Below are 18,452 nucleotides of genomic sequence, written 5' to 3'. Positions count from 1 at the left end.
GAAAAGGTTTGTAACTATTCAGGGTGCTGTTCCTGAGAGGTGTGGGTGTGTTGGAGCTGCATCCCACTCTCAGTCCAGTGATGGAGTCCAGCTGCTCACCCACCTGCCAGGATTTGATTTTCTTTTGTAAATGCCCTGAGCCAGGACTCACCTGCAGGATGGAATATCCCAGGCACAGATGTGGTGCCTCTGCTCTTTTTGGGAAGGAGTAACTGCAGCAGTCTCTGCCACTGCCCTGCACAGGCAGAGTGATCTGTGCTCTCACTGCTGCTGCCCCTGGGTTTGCCTGTTTGCCATTTCACTGGCACACACACAGATTTTTTTTTTAATGCCACTAACTTCAACCCCAGTGGGTTCTGTCTCTCAGGTGTGCCACCCTTGAGGTGTGCCTGGTTTACACCTGACCCCAGACTCTGATACCTTCAGGAACACAAACACAGAGTGGGAATTTGCAGTTGTACTGAGTTACAGTTGCCTTTTTTTTATCCTGCTTTTGTCTTTTTAGGAGACTTTTGTTTCCTACTTATGGGACTGTGGTGGTGTTCAAGGCATCCCAGAATGAGGGAAGAGATGAGAATCTTGACTCCATGTTTCAGAAGGCTGATTTATTATTTTATGATATATATTATATTAAAAGAAAATTATATACTAAAACTATACTAAAAGAACAGAATAAAAATATTTTATTAGAAGGCTAGCAAGGAAAGGAATGGAATGATAATAAAATCTTGTGACTGACCAGAGAGTCTGAGACAGCCAGACTGTGATTGGCCATTAATTAAAAACAACCACACGAGACCAATCAAAGATTCACCTGTTCCATTCCACAGCAGCAGATAATCATTGTTTTTCTTTTCCTCTGAGGTTTCTCAGCTTCTCAGGAGAAAAAATCCTAATAGAAGGATTTTTCATAAAATATGTCCATGACAGGACTGGGGCTGCCTGGTTTGCCAGTGTTGTTACTCTGACTCTGTGTGGTTGGAAAGAATGACAGCCTGACAAACACTGACATTATTAATGCAAAAGCTGCAGAGAGGCTCTCCTGGGCTGTTTGCTGACAATGCCAGTGTCTGTAAATGCTCTGCAGAACTTGGGCACACAGAGGGCTCAGCAGTAAACTGGGACACATAGCAGGCAGTGACAGCAACAGCAGAGCTTCCTGCTGGGGTTTGGGTGTTCTGGAGACACAGAAAACCCCACTGACCATCCACACTGATTATTTAAATACATTTTTCTGGCTAGTTTTCTAACCTTAGAGCAGCCTCTCTCCCAGTGTCAGGCCTCCAGTTGTAATGGAATGTCCAAAGAGAGGGTTTGGATACCAAGGCCAGCTGGAATTGTGAATCATCAGGGTTAACAAGTCAGTCTCAGTGAGCTTGGGTGACTCACAGATCTCAACCCTCTGCCTCTCATTTCCCTTTGCTTACAGAACAGTCACTTAGTCACAGGATACTTATGGAGATTATCAGGGTTCCTGAAAAACTGGAGCATGTTGGCACAGAGCCCTTCCTCCCACATGGAAAATCCTGCTCATCCTGGGGATCCCTTGGCCTGGGAGGCAGCAGAAGATACAGGCTGAAGCTGGTTTTCCTGAGCATTTCCCTCCTGGGCTCTGTGGGGAAATCACTTTTTGCTAGCTGAATCCAGCAGCCCTGGAGTTTGCCATGATTCCCCATTTGGGAAAAAATAATTCCAGTTTGCCATGATTCTCCATTTGGGGAATAATAATTCCAGTTTGTCTTTTTTTCTGCTGAAAAAACCTTTCTCCTGAACTATGTTAAAGGCTGCCCAGTTTGCTGTCACTTGCTGCCTGCAGGGACTTTGTGCAGTGGAAAATGTCTGTGAAGCCTGGGCTTGTTTTTGCTGGGAATCAGGGGATTAGTTTTCCCTATTTGGCTGTCACTGATTATTGGGCAGTTCTCTGGAATAATTCTTTTTTTTTTTTTTTGCTGGAGTTCATTAGGGGCAGCAGCAAATGGGGCTGAGCTAATGCTCGGCTGGGCACGTCCCAGTGCAAATGTGCTGCAGGGAATCAACAGAAATGCCTGGGGGGAGGCTGAGCTCAGTGTCACATGGCTGAGCTTGTGCTGATGAAAAAGGGAACTTCAGCAGCTGCTGTAGAAAATGCTGTGTCTGCTCCCTGTGCTTCCTGGGGCACCGTGGTCAAGGCCAGCCTTCTGCTCCTCTTGCCATTTTCTGTCCCTGAGGGTGAGATTGAAGTTCCACACAAAGATGGGGGGTTGTGCCAAAAGATACATTATGTTATAGTACCTCTTTTTCTCCTTAAAGCTTTTTTAGTCAGTAATCCTACTTTTAATGGAGTAGGATTATTACTCCCTACTCCTAATTGTTCCTATTGAGAGCTGACTTTGTAATGAGTAATCACTGTTCTGTCTCTTGCAGGATTGAATTCCAGAACAAGTTCTACACTGGCACTGGGTTCAAGTTTCTCCCTTTCTCCTTTGACATCATCCGTGAGGGGAGGTTTGATGACTGAGGCCCCCACTCCAGCAGTGTTAAATGTTGTGTGTGTGAGACCCCAACACCAAGGTGTGGCTGTCCCCTCCCTGTGTGTGTGTAGTGACAATAATTTATTGTGCAGCACCCCTGAGCGTTACCATGGCATCCCAAAGCCAAAAGCTTTGACGTTCTGGGGTAACAACACTGGATCACAGAAACTTTTGGTTCTTTCAGTTTACTCCCAAAGGTACCAAGTGCATGAGGTGTCTGTTTGGTGTGCAGTCGTGTGCTCCCTGTGTTGTGCTTTCCTTGGCAGCTGATCAGGGCAGAAAAGAAATGGCAGCTGTGCAGAGGGGACAAAAGAGCACATGGAAAAAAGGTCCAAGGAGCAAAGAGTGAGGCTGATCCCCTCTCATTGCTGGAGGCAGTGGTGAGGAGCCCTCATGCACTGGGGCTCAGCTGCCTGACTGGCCTGGGGCAGGATGAGCCCTGGTGCAGACTGTCACTGGCCACTGGCAGGGACATTTCTTGGGCTTTCTGGTTTGAAACCCAAAGCCCTCGAGGCACATCAGGTTGTGCCTGTGTGTGCTTGGCATGGCTGGAGGCAGCCTTTGCTCAGGTGGATGTACAGTGACTCACATTGTCCTGTGCACTCCCTGGGGAGCCCTTTGAGGGGGAGCAGTGGCCCCATCTTGCCAGAACAGCTCCATGGCAGGGGGCTCTCTGTGCTGTGTCCCTGCATTAGCTGCTGCTTTCTTTCCTGTCTGAGCTGTCAGAATTTCCTTGCACTCCTCAACTCGATGTAGCTGTAGCAGCAGTGGGTGTGTCAGTGCTGTGTGTGACTGTCGTGTTCCATTCTCACAGTGGAGCTGGGTATTTGTGTAAGAACAGATTAGAACAATAACAAGACTCATTAATCTGGAATCAAGGAGGAAATGTCTCAAGGTGCCAGGCTGCTTAAAATTAGGTGAGAAGGTTATGTGTGCTGCCAGACTGTGCAGTGGGGCACAGGGACCCTTGTGCTGCATCTGGGCATGCCCTGGGCATGGAGGATGTGCTGGGCGTTCACAGAGGAGTCTGAAGGCTGAAGGGTCAAATCAAAGCTTTGACAGGAGTCCTGCTGTGTTCTGCTGCCTGGATGAAACACATTGCTGACAGTCGCTGTATAAATTAAATCAACTCCACAACAAACACTGTGGCCTGTTTTCTGCTGAGGGGCCTCAGGGGCAGCCCCTCATCCCTGACCCACCCAGAGCTGCTGGGGACAGCTGGGACTGCAGGCATTTCTGTCCAGGATCCTGTCCCCTCCCTGACCAGAACCACGGGGTGGGCAGGGCTGCTTTGGACAGCAGGACCAGCCTGACCCTGGGCTGCCTCTGTGCTTATCAAGAGTGACATCCTGAGCAAAGGCCGAGCTGAGGCCATTTATCCCGGGGCTTTTTATCCCAGGGCCTCCTGCCCTCCCTGATAGACCCAAAAAAGTTAAACAAGTTTTTTTTTGTTTAACCATTCGATGGGCAGTGGGGTAACACACTCTGCATGCCCGGGGCTGTGCCCTGCTCCTGCTTTCCCCGCTCGCCCTCCAGGGCCGTGTTTACTCAGCCCCTTCCTGCCGGACAGGGTATTTTATTTATTTCCCCATGTGCAGGAGCAGCGGAAGGGAGGGTTCTGCAGGGTTTTGGCCTTGCTGTTGCTCATGTCGGTGCGTTTCCCATCTCCCGATCTCTCCGGGAGGAGGAGAAGCCGCACTGAGCTGCGGGCCCAGCCTTCCCTTCCCGCGGGTCCGGGGGATGCTTTTCCTGCAGCTGGAGGTCCTGGCGGGCCGGGGAATGTTCTCTGTCCCTTTCACCATTCTCCCGTGCAATCACAGCATTTCTGCCCGTTCCCATGGCTCTGGGCTCACAGGCGCAGCCCTGGAGCTGGCAGCACACCCCGGCCCGCCGTGGGCTGCACTGGGGGGGCTCGGGGAGCCCCGAATTCCCGTCCTTCCTCCGGGTTCCGTCCTGGCAGCGTCTGCGGATTCCCGCTGCGGCTGGGAGAGACCCGGGCAGCCCGGCCCTGTTCCCCGGCGGGGTTCGCCTGGGCGGCCGAGACCGGGACGCTCCGGGTGGGTCCTGCTGGGCTGCCGGGACGCTGCCCGGTCTCGCAGCGCCCCCGGCCGGCCGGAGCGGGTCCCGGAGCCCCGGGCTGATGGATGGGCGGGGCCGTACCGGGATGGGCGGGGCCGGGGGCGGGCGGGACCGTACCGGGATGGGCGGGGCCGTACCGGGAGAGGCGGGGCCGGAGGGGGCGAGCGCGTACGGAGAGGCGGGCGCGCGGGGAGACGCGAACGGCGGGCGGGGACCGGACCGGGGCTGGGCGGCGCTGCCGTTCCTGCTGCTGCTGGCGGCCACGGCGGGGCGAGCGGGGGACCCGCGGCAGGAGGAGGCGGTGCGGGCGCTGGCGCGGCGCCTGCTCGGCCCTCGGGCCGCCGCCGTGTCGCTCTCGGTGGACCCGGCGCTGGCGGCTGGCGGGCCCGACATCTACCGGCTGTGGTCGCCTCCCGGTACCGGAGTGGCCGTCGCCGTCGAGGGCTCCAGCGGCGTGGCGGCGGCCGCCGGTCTCTATCGCTACCTGCGGGACTTCTGCGGCTGCCACCTGTCGTGGTCCGGGGCGCAGCTCCGCCTGCCGGAGCCGCTGCCGCGGCTGCGGGCCGAGATCCGCGCCGCCGCCCCCGGCAGGTAACGGGGACGCGGGGCCGGGCGGCGCTCACGCCTCGTTAGCGCGGGACAAGGCGCTGTTATGTAACGGGGGGCCCGGGGGGCGCGGGGGGCCCGGGCGCAGCCTCCGCCGCTCCCGCAGGTACCGCTACTACCAGAACGTGTGCACCCAGAGCTACTCGTTCGCCTGGTGGGACTGGGCGCGATGGGAGCGGGAGATCGACTGGATGGCGCTGAGCGGCATCAACCTGGCACCGGCGTTCGCGGGGCAGGAGGCGGTCTGGCAGCGGGTGAGCACCGGGCCGAGAGGCGGTGAGGACGGGGAGGATGGCGGTGGGGAGCCGTGGGACCGGCTGACCCCCGGTTACCGGTGCAGGTTTACCGTAACCTGGGGCTGAACCAGTCGGAGATCGACAAATACTTCACGGGCCCCGCGTTCCTGGCCTGGAACAGGATGGGCAACCTCCGCCGCTGGGCCGGGCCGCTGCCTCCCGCCTGGCACTTCAAACAGCTCTACCTGCAGGTACCGGGGCCGCCCGGGGCAAACCCCTGTCACCCCCCGGTCCTCCCGGCCAAGGGGAGCCCCCCGATCCCCCCCGAGCTGCAGCAGCGCCCGGGGTGCCCTGGTGGGAACCTGGGGGCTTCTCTCCCTCTGCTCCCTCTCTCCTTCTCTCTCCCAGTACCGCATCGTGGAGCGGATGCGCTCGCTGGGCATGACCACGGTGCTGCCGGCCTTCGCGGGCCATGTGCCGCAGGGCATCCTCCGGTAGGTGCAGCCCTGCCCCGGGGGCTCAGCTCCAGCAGCACCTCCCTCTGCAGCTTCCCCAGTCTCCACACGGGCACGGTGGTCCTGTCCTGTTCTGCTCCTGATCCCCATCTCTGCCCTCTCCTGCAGGGTCTTCCCCCGTGTGAATGCCACTCGCCTGGGGCACTGGAGCCACTTTGACTGCGCCTACTCGTGCACCTACCTGCTGGACCCAGAGGACCCCATGTTCCAGGTGATCGGGACGCTCTTCCTGAAGGAGCTGATCAAGGAGTTTGGCACAGACCACGTCTATAGCGCAGACACCTTCAACGAGATGACCCCCCTGTCTTCCGACCCTGCCTATCTCTCCAGAGTCAGCAATGCTGTTTTCAGGTCAATGACAGGAGGTGGGTCCCTGTGTGGTGCTGGCCTGGCCACAGGGCTCCAGGTGGGATAGCAGGGCTGGGGCAGGAGGCTGTGGGCCCCATGTAAGCGCAGAACCCATTGGTGCCAGATCCCCAAAAGCCCCTTGAGGGGTAGTTGGTGGCCCCAGGGCCTCATGAGACACCTGTGGGCCCTGCCTGGAGAGGGTCTCACTCAGTGCTCTTCTGTCCCCAGCTGACCCCAAGGCGCTGTGGCTGATGCAGGGCTGGCTCTTCCAGCACCAGCCCGACTTCTGGCAGCCAGCACAGGTGCGGGCCCTGCTGCACGGAGTGCCCCTTGGCAGGATGATTGTTCTCGACCTCTTTGCTGAGTCCAAGCCCGTCTACCAGTGGACAGAGTCCTTCTACGGGCAGCCCTTCATCTGGTGCATGCTGCACAACTTCGGGGGCAACCACGGCCTCTTTGGCACGGTGGAGGCCATCAACCACGGCCCCTTCGCCGCTCGGCGCTTCCCCAACTCCACCATGGTGGGCACGGGGCTGGTTCCCGAGGGCATCGAGCAGAACGACATGGTGTACGAGCTGATGAACGAGCTGGGCTGGCGGCAGGAGCCGCTGGACCTGCCCAGCTGGGTGACGCGCTACGCCGAGCGCCGCTATGGAGCCCCGAACGCCGCTGCAGCCGGCGCCTGGCGCCTGCTCCTGCGCAGCGTCTACAACTGCACCGGCGTCTGCGTCAACCACAACCGCAGCCCGCTGGTGCGCCGGCCCTCGCTGCGCATGGACACCGCGCTCTGGTACAACGCCAGCGACGTCTACGAGGCCTGGCGGCTGCTGCTGAGCGCCGGCGCCGAGCTGGGCTCCAGCCCCGCCTTCCTCTACGACCTGGTGGACGTGACCCGGCAGGCAGCGCAGCAGCTGGTCAGCGATTACTACCTGAGCATCCGCCAGGCCTTCCAGAGCCACGCGCTGCCTGAGCTGCTGACGGCCGGCGGCGTGCTGGTGTACGACCTGCTGCCCGAGCTGGACAGCCTCCTGTGCAGCCACAGCCTCTTCCTGCTGGGCCGCTGGCTGGAGAGCGCCCGTGCCGTGGCCACCAGCGCCCGGGAGGCTGAGCAGTACGAGCTCAATGCCCGCAACCAGGTGACGCTCTGGGGGCCCAGCGGGAACATCCTGGATTATGCCAACAAGCAGCTGGGGGGGCTGGTGCTGGACTACTACGCTGTGCGCTGGAGCCTCTTCGTGTCTGTGCTGGTGGAGAGCCTCAACTCGGGCCGCCCCTTCCACCAGGAGCAGTTCAACCAGGCTGTCTTCCAAGTGGAGAGAGGCTTCATCTACAACAAGAAGCGTTACCCAGCTGTGCCAGCTGGGGACACCATGGAGATCTCCAGGAAGCTGTTCCTCAAATACTACCCCAGCGCCCTGCGGCGCAGCTCAGCTGGGCCTGCCTGACTCTGGGTTCTGCCTCCGGAGCCTCCCCCAGAGAGGGTGGACAGAGCCCCTGCACCCTCCCCCATCTGGGCTCCTGGCCTGATAGCTGTGTCCTGGACGAGGGGCACGGTGGCCCTGGTGGCCCAGCCAGCCTGGATGGGCAGGATGTGCCCCAAGAGGGGCTGGCACGTGGACAAGGGGCTGGCAGATGGGTGGGAGCCGGCTGTGCCCCAGGGTCCCATCCCGCACCATGCTCTGTTCTCAGCTCTGCCCAGCTGCCCTGAGCCTGTTCCCAGGAAACCTGGGCTGGAAGCTTGGCGGGACACTGCAGAGGGACAGGACAAACGTGTCCCTGCTGTGGGGCCTTGGCTGGCTAGCAGGGGCAGTGATGGGTGAGAAGGTGACAGGGAGGTGGCAGTGGGGGGGAGGACAGAGCAGTATTGGACCCCAGTGCCTGTGGGGATGTGGCACTGCATGGCCCTGCCCACATTTGGTGCCTTTTGTATCATAAAAGACTTTGCAGCATTGTTGCCTGCAGTGTTGCTGGATGTCCTCAGGACGGAGTTTTTGAGGCCTTTTCCACAGCTGGGGCTCGGGCAGAGCCCAGCTATGGACGGAGCAAATACAGACTCTTTTCTCCCATGTGTGTCCAGCTCCTTTGCTAGCTCAGGACTGTGTGGAACACGGGGGCAGAGGAGCAGCTCAGCCCTGAGCCTGCCCAGCAGGAACAACACCCTGCCAGACGTGTCCTGGCAGCTGGGATGCCTGGCACAGCAAAGTACAGCTGGGGCTGCAGCTCCCCTCGTGCCCCAGAGCCTCCTCCAGCAGGGAGGTCCTGGCTCAGTGGAATCTTTATCACAGCACCTGCACAGGATCAAGGCACAGGGAGCCCCAGGCATGCGCAGGGAGGGGGGTGGAGGGGATTGAGATAAGGCAGCAGACACAACAATGTGGCGTGGGGCGGGGGGACCCCTTTCCCAGCCCTCTTAAATGGGGTGGCCCCGTTGGGCAGCGCTGCCAGGCATGGAGAGAACCACGGTGCTGATCACGGGCTGCTCCTCGGGCATCGGCCTGGGGCTGGCTGCACGCCTGGCAGCCGACGCCGCTCGCCGCTTCCAAGGTAAAGGGGGAAGGGGGTCAGCACTGCCCCGGGGTCTGTCAGCGCCAGGTGGGCTCACCAAGGAGAGGCAGAGCCTGGGGTGGGTGCTGGGATGCAGCACTGCTGCCCTCAGCCATTCTCTCCCCAGTTTATGCCACCATGCGTGACCTGGCCAAGGGGGAGCGGCTGCTGGAGCGCCTGGGGGGCTCCTGCCCCGACACGCTGGAGCTGCTGCAGCTCGATGTCACTGACCCCTGCTCGCTGGCAGCTGCTGCACAGCACGTGCAGGGACGGCAGCTGGATGTGCTGGGTATGGCTGGTGTCCCCAGTGTCCCCAGGGTGCTGAGGGGATCTCTGCGGGGTCACAACCCTCCCCAGGGCACCAGGAGGAGAAGCCAAATTATGGGAGGTGCAGGCAGTCCTAGGGCTGGGATGTGTTTAGCGGGGCAGAGGTGCAGTAGATGGATTTGGGGGTACCAAGGGATCATCAGCAGGGAAAGCCCCCCTATTTCTGCCTTCTTGGTGGTGTGTGGGGCTCCAGTCAGTGGCTGACTGCAGCGTGCCTGGCAGTGTGCAATGCAGGGGTGGGACTGATGGGACCGCTGGAGACCTGCTCCGAGCAGGCCATGAGAACTCTCTTCGATGTGAACGTCTTCGGGGCTGTCCGCACCATCCAGGCCTTCCTGCCTGCCATGAAGAGCCGCAGGGCCGGGCGGATCGTTGTCTCCAGCAGCATCGGGGGGCTGCAAGGTGGGACCCCCCGCACCCCGCGGCACACGGAGCTCCCTGTGGGGAGCAGCTCTGGTGCTCAGGCTGTGGCTCTGCCCCAGGGCTGCCCTTCAATGCTGTGTACTGCGCCAGCAAGTTTGCATTGGAGGGGCTGTGTGAGAGCCTGGCCATCATCCTGCGCCCCTTCAACATCCAGTGAGTGCCGGTGATGCCGCGAGGGCCGGATCGTGCCCACCGGGATGGGGGGAACGCCAGGGCGGGGGTACGGTGGCAGCTCAAGCTCTCCCTCCCGCAGCCTGACGCTGGTGGAGTGCGGGCCGGTCCACACCAGCTTCATGGCCAACCTGCAGCGCCCCGACCCCGAGGGCAGCGAGATGCAGAGCTTGGATGCCGAGACACAGCGGCTGTACCGGCGGTACCTGGGGCACTGCCAGAGCATCTTCCGCGACACGGCCCAGGAGGTGGAGCAGGTGCTGCCGGTCAGTCACGGCGGGGCGGGGGTGGCCGCGGGGCCGTGCCAGGGAGGGCTCTGACCCGTCTGCGGTGCCAGCTGTTCCTGGAGGCCATCGGCAGCCCCTGCCCTCCCCTTCGCTGCGCCAGCACCCAGCTCCTCGCCCCGCTCTGCCGCCTGCGGCTCAGCAGCCCCGACGGCTCCGCGTACGTCCGCGCCATGCACGACTTCGTGTTCGGCGGCACCGAGACCGGCGGGGAGCAGCCCTGAGCGGCGCCACGCCAGCACCGGAACCGCTGCCCTGCGAACCCCCAGCCCGGGCCCGTTCGCGTGCCCGGTGCCGCCGTGTCCCCAATAAAGCCCTTTGCAGCCGCACGGCTCCGGTTCCATCCCCGTCTCTCCGCGGAGCGCCGGGCTCGTTCCGCCCCGCGGGGCTGCACCGGGCCGGGCCGGGCCGGTCTCCTCCCCTCGCAGGCGGAGCCGGGCGCGCTCCCGCCCGCGGCGGGGCTGCCCGGGAGGCGGAGCTGTTCCGGTGCCGTTGCCGGCCCCGTTCCGGTCGGCGGCGCTTCCGGCGGGGCGATGCCGCCCTTCGCCTCGGGGCTGCTGGTGCTGACGGCGCCGCTGCCCGCGCTGCCGCGGCGGGCGGCGGGGCTGGTGGCGGCGGCGGCGGGGCTGGTGGCGGGGCCGCTCTACGTGCACCTGCAGCCGGGGCTGCGGCTGGGCGGCCCCGCCGCCGGCCCCGCCGCTCCTCCCGCGGGCCCCGCGCTGCTGCGGGCTCTGGCCGCGCTCTACACGGCGGCGGCGACGCGGCGGGGGCTGGACCTGCGCGTCCTGCTGGGGCCCGGCCGCCGCCTGGCGCGGCAGCCCCGCGTGCTGCTGGCGGCCGCCGCCGAGGCGCCGGGGCCGCCGGAGCCGGTGCAGCTCGGGCTGCAGCGCCTGGCCGCGGCCGTGTACGGCTGCCCGCCCAGCCTGCCCGCGATGCTGCTGGGCGAGGACACCGCGGGTGACCCCGACGGGGACCCCGAGCAGGATCCCGAGGCGGCGCTCCCCGAGTTCCTGGACGTGGCTGTTGGCGGCACCTTCGACCGGCTGCACGGTGCCCACCGGCTCCTGCTCAGCGCCTGCTGCCTCCTGGCCCGGCGGCGGCTCCTGGCCGGGGTGGCGGACGGAGAGCTGCTCCGCCGTGAGTCCGGGGCGGCCGTGGCACTGCGCGGGCACCGGGGCTGAGCCCGGGGCTCCCCGGGGCAGGGCAGGGGTCTGGGGGCTCGAGTCACCCACCCGAGGTAGTGCCATCCGGGCAGAGCATCAGTGGGGTCACCATGTCGGGCCCACAGCCGGCAAAGCGTTCAGGGGCAGCGAGGGCAAGGGAAGGGGGAGGCAGCGTTCAAAGTCCCATCTCTTGGTCTCTCTTTTCTCCCATCTCTCGGTCTTGCTTTTCCGTCACTGTTGTGCTTCCCCGCCCTCCTGGCGCCCGGCAGACAAGGTGCTGCCAGAGCTGATCGAGCCCTACGAGCTGCGGGCGGCGAAGCTGCGCGAGTTCCTGGAGGATGTGAAGCCCTCACTGTGCTACGACATCGTGCCTCTGGCCGACCCCTTCGGGCCCTCGGTCACAGACCCCGACCTGCAGTGCCTGGTGGTCAGCGAGGAGACCCACCGGGGAGGGGTGGCTGTCAACAAGAAGAGACTTGAAAATGTAAATCCCACGCTGGAGATCCCTGTCCACCCTCTCACCCTGCCTGAGGGCAAATTTGATCTTGATTTGCCCCTTCCCTCTGCTGCATTCTCATGGCTGGGGCTCCCTTCTCTCATCAGGGACTCCCCGAGCTGGCTCTGTATGAAATCCAATTGATGAAGGACCCCGAGCACAATCAGAACGAGGAGGAGAAGATCAGCTCCTCCAGCCTGCGGCAGAGGCTGCTGGGGACACTGCTGCAGCCCCCACGGGTGAGGGAGGGCACGGGAGGAAGGGTGGGAGTCTCAGAGAGTTTGGAGAGGCTGCCTGCTGCTCGGCAGGCCAGGATCCTTCTCCAGCAAAGCCCAGCTCTCCATCTGCTGCCACGGCTTTCCTCTTTCCCTCAGCGAGACCCGGCCCTGCCGCTGCGCCCCTACGTGATTGGGCTGACTGGGGGCACTGGCAGTGGGAAAACCTCCATGGCCAAACTGCTGGGGCAGCTGGGCGCCTTCGTCATCGACGCTGACCAGCTGGGCCACGCCGTCTATGCCCCTGGTGGCCCGGCCCACGAGGCAGTGGTGGCAGCCTTTGGGGCAGGTAGGGGCACTGAGGCTGCAGGGAGGAGGAAGAGGAGGGAGGGGTGTCCTGGTGTCCCAGACAGCCCTGGCCTGTGCCCCCTCCCTCCCCATGGGTTCCCCAAGTGTTGTGTGTCCCATGTCACAGCTGCTGGTGGGGAATGATGAACCAGGCTGCTGTTTGTTTGCCTGGGAAAAGCTCTTCCCTGTCCTTTTCAGGAATCAGGTGAAGAGCTGCCAGGTCAGGAGTTTCTACCTGTACCTGTTGAGAGCCCTGTGCCAAAGCCCTTTCCCCAACCCAGGCTTGCCACAGGGATGGGAGTTGTCCCTCCCAAACCTGTTGTGCTTCTGCCTTGCAGAGATCCTGAACAAAGATGGAACCATTAACAGGAAAGTCCTTGGGGCCAAAGTGTTTGGAAACCAGGTAAAAGCAGCTTTATTATAAATACTTAATGCTGCGAGTGTGGGCTGTTCTCTTGTGACAGAGGGGTTGAGTTTCCAGCCCTTTGAGATGGTGACACCTTCCTGGTTGTATTTTCTGGCATGGGGACAGGGTGGGACAGATTGCATCTGTGCAGATGAATCAGCAGCTGGGCTGGATATATATGGCTCTTGCCCTGCAGCTGCTGCTGCCTCCCTGTCCCCATCCCTGTCCCTGTTCCCATCCCTGTCCCTGTTGCCACCCCCATCTCCTCCATACCGTGCTTTTCCTTAATCAGCTCAGAGGAACAGACCTGACAAACACAGCCAGGGGTCTCTGCCCCTTGTACCCAGTGGCACCTGGCCCTTACAAGTGCTCAGCCTGTTGCTCTACTGCTTCCCCAAGCCAAGTTAGACACACCAAGAGGTTCCCTGGATGGAATGTCTTTTGTGGGACCTGCTGCACTGGGAGCTTGTTGTGGTGTGGAGCAAAGAACTTCTCACAGAGAGATATCTGCTATTAGCAGGGCCCTAATGGCAGAAAATAATAGGAAAAAGCATGCTGACCCTGGCAGCAGGAATGGGAGCCTCTGGCCAGGTGAAAGCTCTCCTTCCTGGTGCTCAGTGATGGGCTGGACCCACCTCCCCTCCTTCAGTGGCTCCTTCCTGGGTGTCCCCAGAGTGCTTACACCCCACTCTCCTGCCTGGCTGCAGAGGGGTTCAGAGGACCAGGGGCTGCATCTCAAATCCTGCTGTGCTCCTTTCCAGGAGCAGCTGAAGAGGCTGACGGACATCGTGTGGCCCAGAATAGCCCAGATGGTGATGGAGAAGGTCAGGGAGGCTGATGCTCAAGGTAAGGAGGGCAGTGAAGCGTCAGGAAGGTGGCAGTGAGCCCAGGCACTGAGGAATGCCTTTTTTCGCCTTTTTTCCTAGGGAAAGCCGTGTGTGTGCTGGACGCTGCCGTGCTGCTGGAGGCCGGCTGGCAGGACATGGTGCACGAGGTGTGGACAGCCATCATCCCAGAGGAGGAGGTGGGCAACGCCAGGGCCCCTCACTTGCTGCTGGAGCTGCTCCTCAGCCTCTGCCAGGCTGCTGAGTGTCCCCTGTGTCCCCGGCAGGCCGTGAGGCGCATTGTGGCCAGGGATGGGCTCACCGAGGAGGCCGCTCGGCGCCGGCTGCAGAGCCAGATGAGCAACAGGCAGAGGGTGGAACAGTCCCAGGTGGTGCTGTGCAGCCTCTGGGAGCCCGAGATCACCCGCCAGCAGGTGAGATGGGGCTGCCACAGCACCTGCAGGGCTGGGTGTGTGCTCAGGGGATGTGACAGCACCTGCAGGGCTCTGTGTGTGCTCAGGGGGTGCTCAGGGGATGTGACAGCACCTGCAGGGCGCTCAGTGTGTGCTCAGGCCATGCCTGGGTGTGCTGCTCACCATCGAGGCTGCCACAGCGGGTGGATTTGGGGATGAGAATTAAGAATTCAGCCGGGAGGGAAGAGCCGGGACTGTGCTGTGGCTCTGAGCCCGCCCGGTTCTGGTGCAGGTGCACAAGGCCTGGGACCTGCTGCAGCAGCGCCTGAGCCCCGAGCCCAGCCCGTGACGGCCCCGTGATGGCCCCGTGAGGCTCCGTGAGGCTCCGTGTCCAGCCAGCACTGCCCACCGTGAGCCGGAGCAGCGCGGGACCGACAGCACCGGCCCTGTCCAGCTCCGCCGAGGGTCCGGGGCCTCCTGCGGCCCCCGGTGAGGGGAGCCCCGCAGGGCCGAGCCCCGCTGGGTGACAGTAAAGAAGCTGCTCCTGCCGTGCGTGTCCGTGCGCCCGTCCCGTCCCCTCCCCGCTCCCGTTATGGGCCCGGGCCCGCCCGGTGTGGGACCCCCGGTACCCGGTGGGTCACTCCTGGTGCCCAGTGTAGGACTCCCAGTGCCCCGTGGGTCACTCCCGATGCCCGATGGGTCATTCCCGATGCTCGGTGTGTCACTCCCGGTACCCGGTTGGTCACTCCCGGTGCCCGGTGGGTCATTCCCAATACCCAGTGGGTCATTCCCAATACCCAGTGGGTCACTCCCGGTGCCCGGTGGGTAACTCCCGGTGCCCGGTATGGGTCACTTCTGGTGTGTCACTCCCAGTTCCCCGTGGATCACTCCCGGTGCCCGATGGGTCACTCCCGGTACCCGGTCGGTCACTCTGGTTGGGTCACCCCCGGTGTCCGGTGTGGGACTCCCGGTGGGTCACGGCCATGACGTCACGGGCGCCCCCTGGCGGCGGCCACGCTCCCCGGTGGTCACATGACCGGGCGGGCGGAAGATGGCGGAGCCGCCGGGCGCCGCCGCCGCCGAGGACTCGTGGGGGAAGGTGGGGCCGGGATCGGGTCGGGCCGGGCCGCCGGGTGCCGCGGGGGCGCAGGGCGGCGCGCCGGCACGGGGCTCGTGGCGGCCGGGCAGGGTGAGCGCCGGGCCGGGGGCGCGGGAGGCGGGAGCGCGCACGAGTCGGTGCCGGGGCGAGGGGCGGTGGTGAAGGCCCCGGCGGGGCCGCAGCTCGGGGGTGGCGGGTGCTGCTTGGGCTGACCGAGCTCCTGAGGGCGGGGGGCTCCGGGGCGCGGTCCGCATCGCCGCCCCAGCCCCGCTGACGTGTCTCCTCCGCCCGCCGGCCCCGCGCAGGTGGACGCGGCCTACGGCGACAATGGCCTGGACTCCGGTAGGTGCCCGGGCGGCGCCAGCCCCGTCCGTGGGTGGCAGCGGCTGCCCGGGGACGCCCTCATGTCCCCGCGCCCGGTCACACCCCGAGCGGGGCACTGACCCCGGGACAATCTTAATTCCAGCGCTCTTCATGGAGAATGCGCGGAAAGGCAGCATAGTGTCCCGGGCCAACAGCATCGGCTCCACCAGTGCCTCTTCTGTCCCCAACACAGGTGGGGTTTGCTCGCGGTTCTGCTCGCTGGGGAATCCGGCACATGCCGGGCTTCAGGTCTGCCCTGCACCGAGGGGGTGAGCGTGGCTGGGCAGGATTCCTGTCCTGATGAGGAAGGTGGTGGGAGCAGCGTCAGGGCTCTGTGGTTTCCACTCTGGTTTTGTCACCTTCCCAAGGGAGCTTCCAGCATCTATCTCCTGCCAAGCTCTCTGAGGGGTCAGAAAGTGTTGCCAGGGCTCTCTGGAAGGCTTTTCTGCCCAGCCTGCTGTAGTTGAGTGGGGCGGGGGCTATGCTGGGCCTGGCTGCAGCTGTATGCTCCCTTGAGCCCCTCGTGGTGCCGCTGTGTCCCACGCCCAGCCCCGCTCTGTCCCCACAGACGACGAGGACAGCGACTGCGCCCAGGAGTCCCCCAAGGAGACCTACAAGGACCAGCGGCGCCGGGCACACACCCAGGCCGAGCAGAAACGCCGGGATGCCATCAAGGTAAGCGAGGCACGGGGCAGCAGGCAGTGCTGCAGGGCTCTGCTCTCCAAGCATTGCTGTTCTGCTGCTGGAGCTGCCAGATCCCTGCTCTGTGTGTGCTGGGAGCTGCCCTGGCTCTGTGCTGTGCTCCTGGCCTCTCAGCATGGATGAGCCCACCACACTCCATGGCTCTGCTTCCCTGCAGAAAGGCTACAATGACCTGCAGGCCATTGTCCCCACCTGTGAGCAGCAGGATTTCTCCATCAGCTCGCAGAAGCTCAGCAAGGCCATTGTGCTGCAGAAAAGTGAGTCCCCAAGGGCAGGAGGGAAGGAGGTGCTGTCAACGCCCAAAGCTCCGCCCTGGAGGTGTGCAGGGCAAAGTTCAGCACCTTGGAACATTCTGGAGTGATGAGGCTCTGGGGAGCCTCACCTGCACTCACCTCCCCAAGGGAACTGGGTCACTGGGAGCTGATGGTGCTGCCCTGGCTCAGGCACCTCCTGTGGGGGTCCCATGTGTGCTCCCAAATCCCCACTCTGTGTTTTTGTGCTCAGCTATTGACTACATCCAGTTCCTGCACAAAGAGAAGAAAAAGCAGGAGGAGGAAGTTTCTACCCTCAGGAAAGATGTGATGGCCTTGAAGATCATGAAAGTGTAAGGGAAGAGCTGTTGGGGTCATGCCCTCCACTTCCTGTTGTTCCCTCACATCCTTGTGGGGTCCTGCAGTGGTTCTGCATCTGGGGACAGGCCTGGAACTGGGAACCAGGAGCAGGAGCTGGATGTGGGAATTTAAAGCTGGGAGCAGGAGTTGGATGTGGGAATTCAGAGCTGGGAGCAGGAGTTGGAGTGGGAATTCAGAGCTGGGAGCAGGAGCTGGGAGTGGCAGCTCAGTCACTTGTGGAGGTCTCACTGCTGACCTTGGTGTGCCGTGCTTGTTTCAGGAACTATGAGCAGATTGTGAAAGCTCATCAGAACAACCCGAACGAGGGGAAGAACCAGATCTCTGATGAGGTGAAGTTCAATGTTTTCCAAGGCATCATGGACTCCCTGTTCCAGTCCTTCAACGCCTCGGTCTCCGTAACGAGTTTTCAGGAGCTCTCAGCGTGTGTCTTCAGCTGGATTGAGGAGCACTGCAAGCCCCAGGTGAATGCAGAGGGGCTGGTGCCATGGCTGAGGGGACAGACAGCGGCACAGGGGTGGCTCTGTCCCTCCACAGACCAACCATGTCCTCTCTCTGCCACAGACGCTGCGGGACATTGTCATCGGGGTCCTGCACAAGGTGAAGAGCCAGCTCTACTGAGCCTCCCGTGCCACTGCTGTGCCCGTGGGGATGGGGCACTGCTGCCAGAGGCCAGGGTGCCAGGCACCACCCTGGGCCCTCTCCCTTGTGGCTGTTTTTAAGGTTCTCTGAATTATTTATTGTATTCCTTCTGAAGCCCAACGGTGGCTGTGCAGACACTGCTGCTCCACTCGGTGCCACCAAATCTTTACAGGGACTGGGCAGGAGGGGAGGGGAAGGTGGGGGCAGAGTCTCTGGCTCAGGCAGTGCCATGGGCTTGCCTGTGCCACTGACTCTCCTTGCAGAGCTGATCCCAGAGCAGCTCCACTCTGTGCCCTCAGCCCCTGTGACAGCCCTGCTGTCCCCAAGGTGGGCAAATGTGACAAAAGCATAGTAAAAACAATGGGTTTCTGGTATAGCAGCAGGAATTGCTTTTCCCTGGCCCTCTGGGCTGTGCCCTGCCCCTCTGAGGCAGCTGTTTTGAGTCAGCTGTTGTATTTTGGAGGAGCCTGGCATTGCTGGCAGCAGGATGAGCCCATCAAGAGCTGGGAGCTGTGGCCCTGGCAGCACATGCTAGGGCCTTGATGAACCCCAAGCATGCTGCAGCCCAGGGAAGGAACAGAGTGAAGTTCCTGCAAGTGCTGGGACACCTCTCCTTTTCAGAAACTGTGGCTGTATTGCACAGCAAAGATCTGCAGCTGTAGCACAGCTGCTCCTCCTTAGAACTTTTATACACACACATACATGACCAGCCTCGATTGGATTTTTATTACTGTAAATTTTGAAATGGTCCCAGAGTGCTGCCTGTGCCAGCTGTAGAAGCAGCTGCTATCAGGGACATGTTTGACCCTGTCCCATGCCCAGTTTGGGTCTCAGCTCTGCCTGGGTGAGGGGACCAGGGTGCTGCCAGCAGCAGGGTTTGTTCTCCATCACCATGTTTGTGCTCCTGCCCCAGGGGCACATCCAGGGAATGTTTATTTCAGGCAGTTTTTCCAGCACTGAGGAGGGAGTGCTGCCTCCTGCCTTGGGAAGAAGACGTGGAATTTTACAGACCTCACACGTGAAAGTGATGTATTTTTCTATTGTGAAAAGTAATTAAATAAATTTCACTGAATGTTTTGATGATTTTTCTGATGCTGAGTTACTGGAGC

General features: G+C 61.8%; 5 protein-coding genes across 16 annotated transcripts in view; all 5 read left to right on the top strand.

The window, feature by feature from the left end:
- The window catches only part of ATP6V0A1 (ATPase H+ transporting V0 subunit a1), a 31,302-nt gene extending 27,651 nt beyond the window's left edge, over nt 1-3,651 (top strand). For all 8 annotated transcript variants that reach the window (XM_064733862.1, XM_064733861.1, XM_064733858.1 and 5 more), the window contains one exon: nt 2,404-3,651. In XM_064733862.1, coding sequence (XP_064589932.1) covers nt 2,404-2,497 — 94 coding nt within the window. In that variant the 3' untranslated portion in view covers nt 2,498-3,651. The remainder of the gene's footprint in view (nt 1-2,403) is intronic.
- A 696-nt stretch (nt 3,652-4,347) lies between these two features.
- Nucleotides 4,348-8,243, top strand: NAGLU (N-acetyl-alpha-glucosaminidase). Its single transcript, XM_064733378.1, has 6 exons — nt 4,348-5,180; nt 5,302-5,449; nt 5,536-5,682; nt 5,840-5,925; nt 6,055-6,311; nt 6,523-8,243. Exons 1-6 carry the CDS (start codon nt 4,348-4,350, stop codon nt 7,737-7,739), a joined length of 2,688 nt encoding a protein of 895 aa, XP_064589448.1. The 3' UTR covers nt 7,740-8,243.
- A 439-nt stretch (nt 8,244-8,682) lies between these two features.
- Nucleotides 8,683-10,386, top strand: HSD17B1 (hydroxysteroid 17-beta dehydrogenase 1). The gene is made up of 6 exons (XM_064733800.1): nt 8,683-8,838; nt 8,966-9,127; nt 9,388-9,567; nt 9,648-9,741; nt 9,842-10,025; nt 10,097-10,386. Exons 1-6 carry the CDS (start codon nt 8,709-8,711, stop codon nt 10,265-10,267), a joined length of 921 nt encoding a protein of 306 aa, XP_064589870.1. The 5' UTR covers nt 8,683-8,708; the 3' UTR covers nt 10,268-10,386.
- A 190-nt stretch (nt 10,387-10,576) lies between these two features.
- Nucleotides 10,577-14,456, top strand: COASY (Coenzyme A synthase). The gene is made up of 9 exons (XM_064733549.1): nt 10,577-11,180; nt 11,476-11,690; nt 11,810-11,941; nt 12,077-12,266; nt 12,604-12,668; nt 13,433-13,517; nt 13,598-13,695; nt 13,783-13,929; nt 14,201-14,456. Exons 1-9 carry the CDS (start codon nt 10,577-10,579, stop codon nt 14,255-14,257), a joined length of 1,593 nt encoding a protein of 530 aa, XP_064589619.1. The 3' UTR covers nt 14,258-14,456.
- On the top strand, nt 14,259-18,423 carry MLX (MAX dimerization protein MLX). Of its 5 annotated transcripts, none has more exons than XM_064733554.1 (8): nt 14,259-14,397; nt 15,313-15,349; nt 15,474-15,563; nt 15,939-16,045; nt 16,230-16,329; nt 16,577-16,676; nt 16,964-17,165; nt 17,266-18,423. In XM_064733554.1, exons 3-8 carry the CDS (start codon nt 15,482-15,484, stop codon nt 17,320-17,322), a joined length of 648 nt encoding a protein of 215 aa, XP_064589624.1. In that variant the 5' UTR covers nt 14,259-14,397; nt 15,313-15,349; nt 15,474-15,481; the 3' UTR covers nt 17,323-18,423. The 5 variants fall into 5 exon arrangements, with proteins under 5 accessions (XP_064589624.1, XP_064589623.1, XP_064589621.1 ...); XM_064733553.1 differs by lacking the exon at nt 14,259-14,397 and adding an exon at nt 14,409-14,457; XM_064733551.1 differs by lacking the exon at nt 14,259-14,397 and adding an exon at nt 14,467-15,007.
- Nucleotides 18,424-18,452: the final 29 nt, after the last annotated feature.

The sequence above is a fragment of the Zonotrichia leucophrys genome, chromosome 27, assembly GCF_028769735.1.
Source record: "Zonotrichia leucophrys gambelii isolate GWCS_2022_RI chromosome 27, RI_Zleu_2.0, whole genome shotgun sequence".
Lineage (NCBI taxonomy): Eukaryota > Metazoa > Chordata > Aves > Passeriformes > Passerellidae > Zonotrichia > Zonotrichia leucophrys.
Note: the sequence above shows the minus strand (reverse complement) of the source record. Positions and strands in the feature narration are given on the sequence as shown.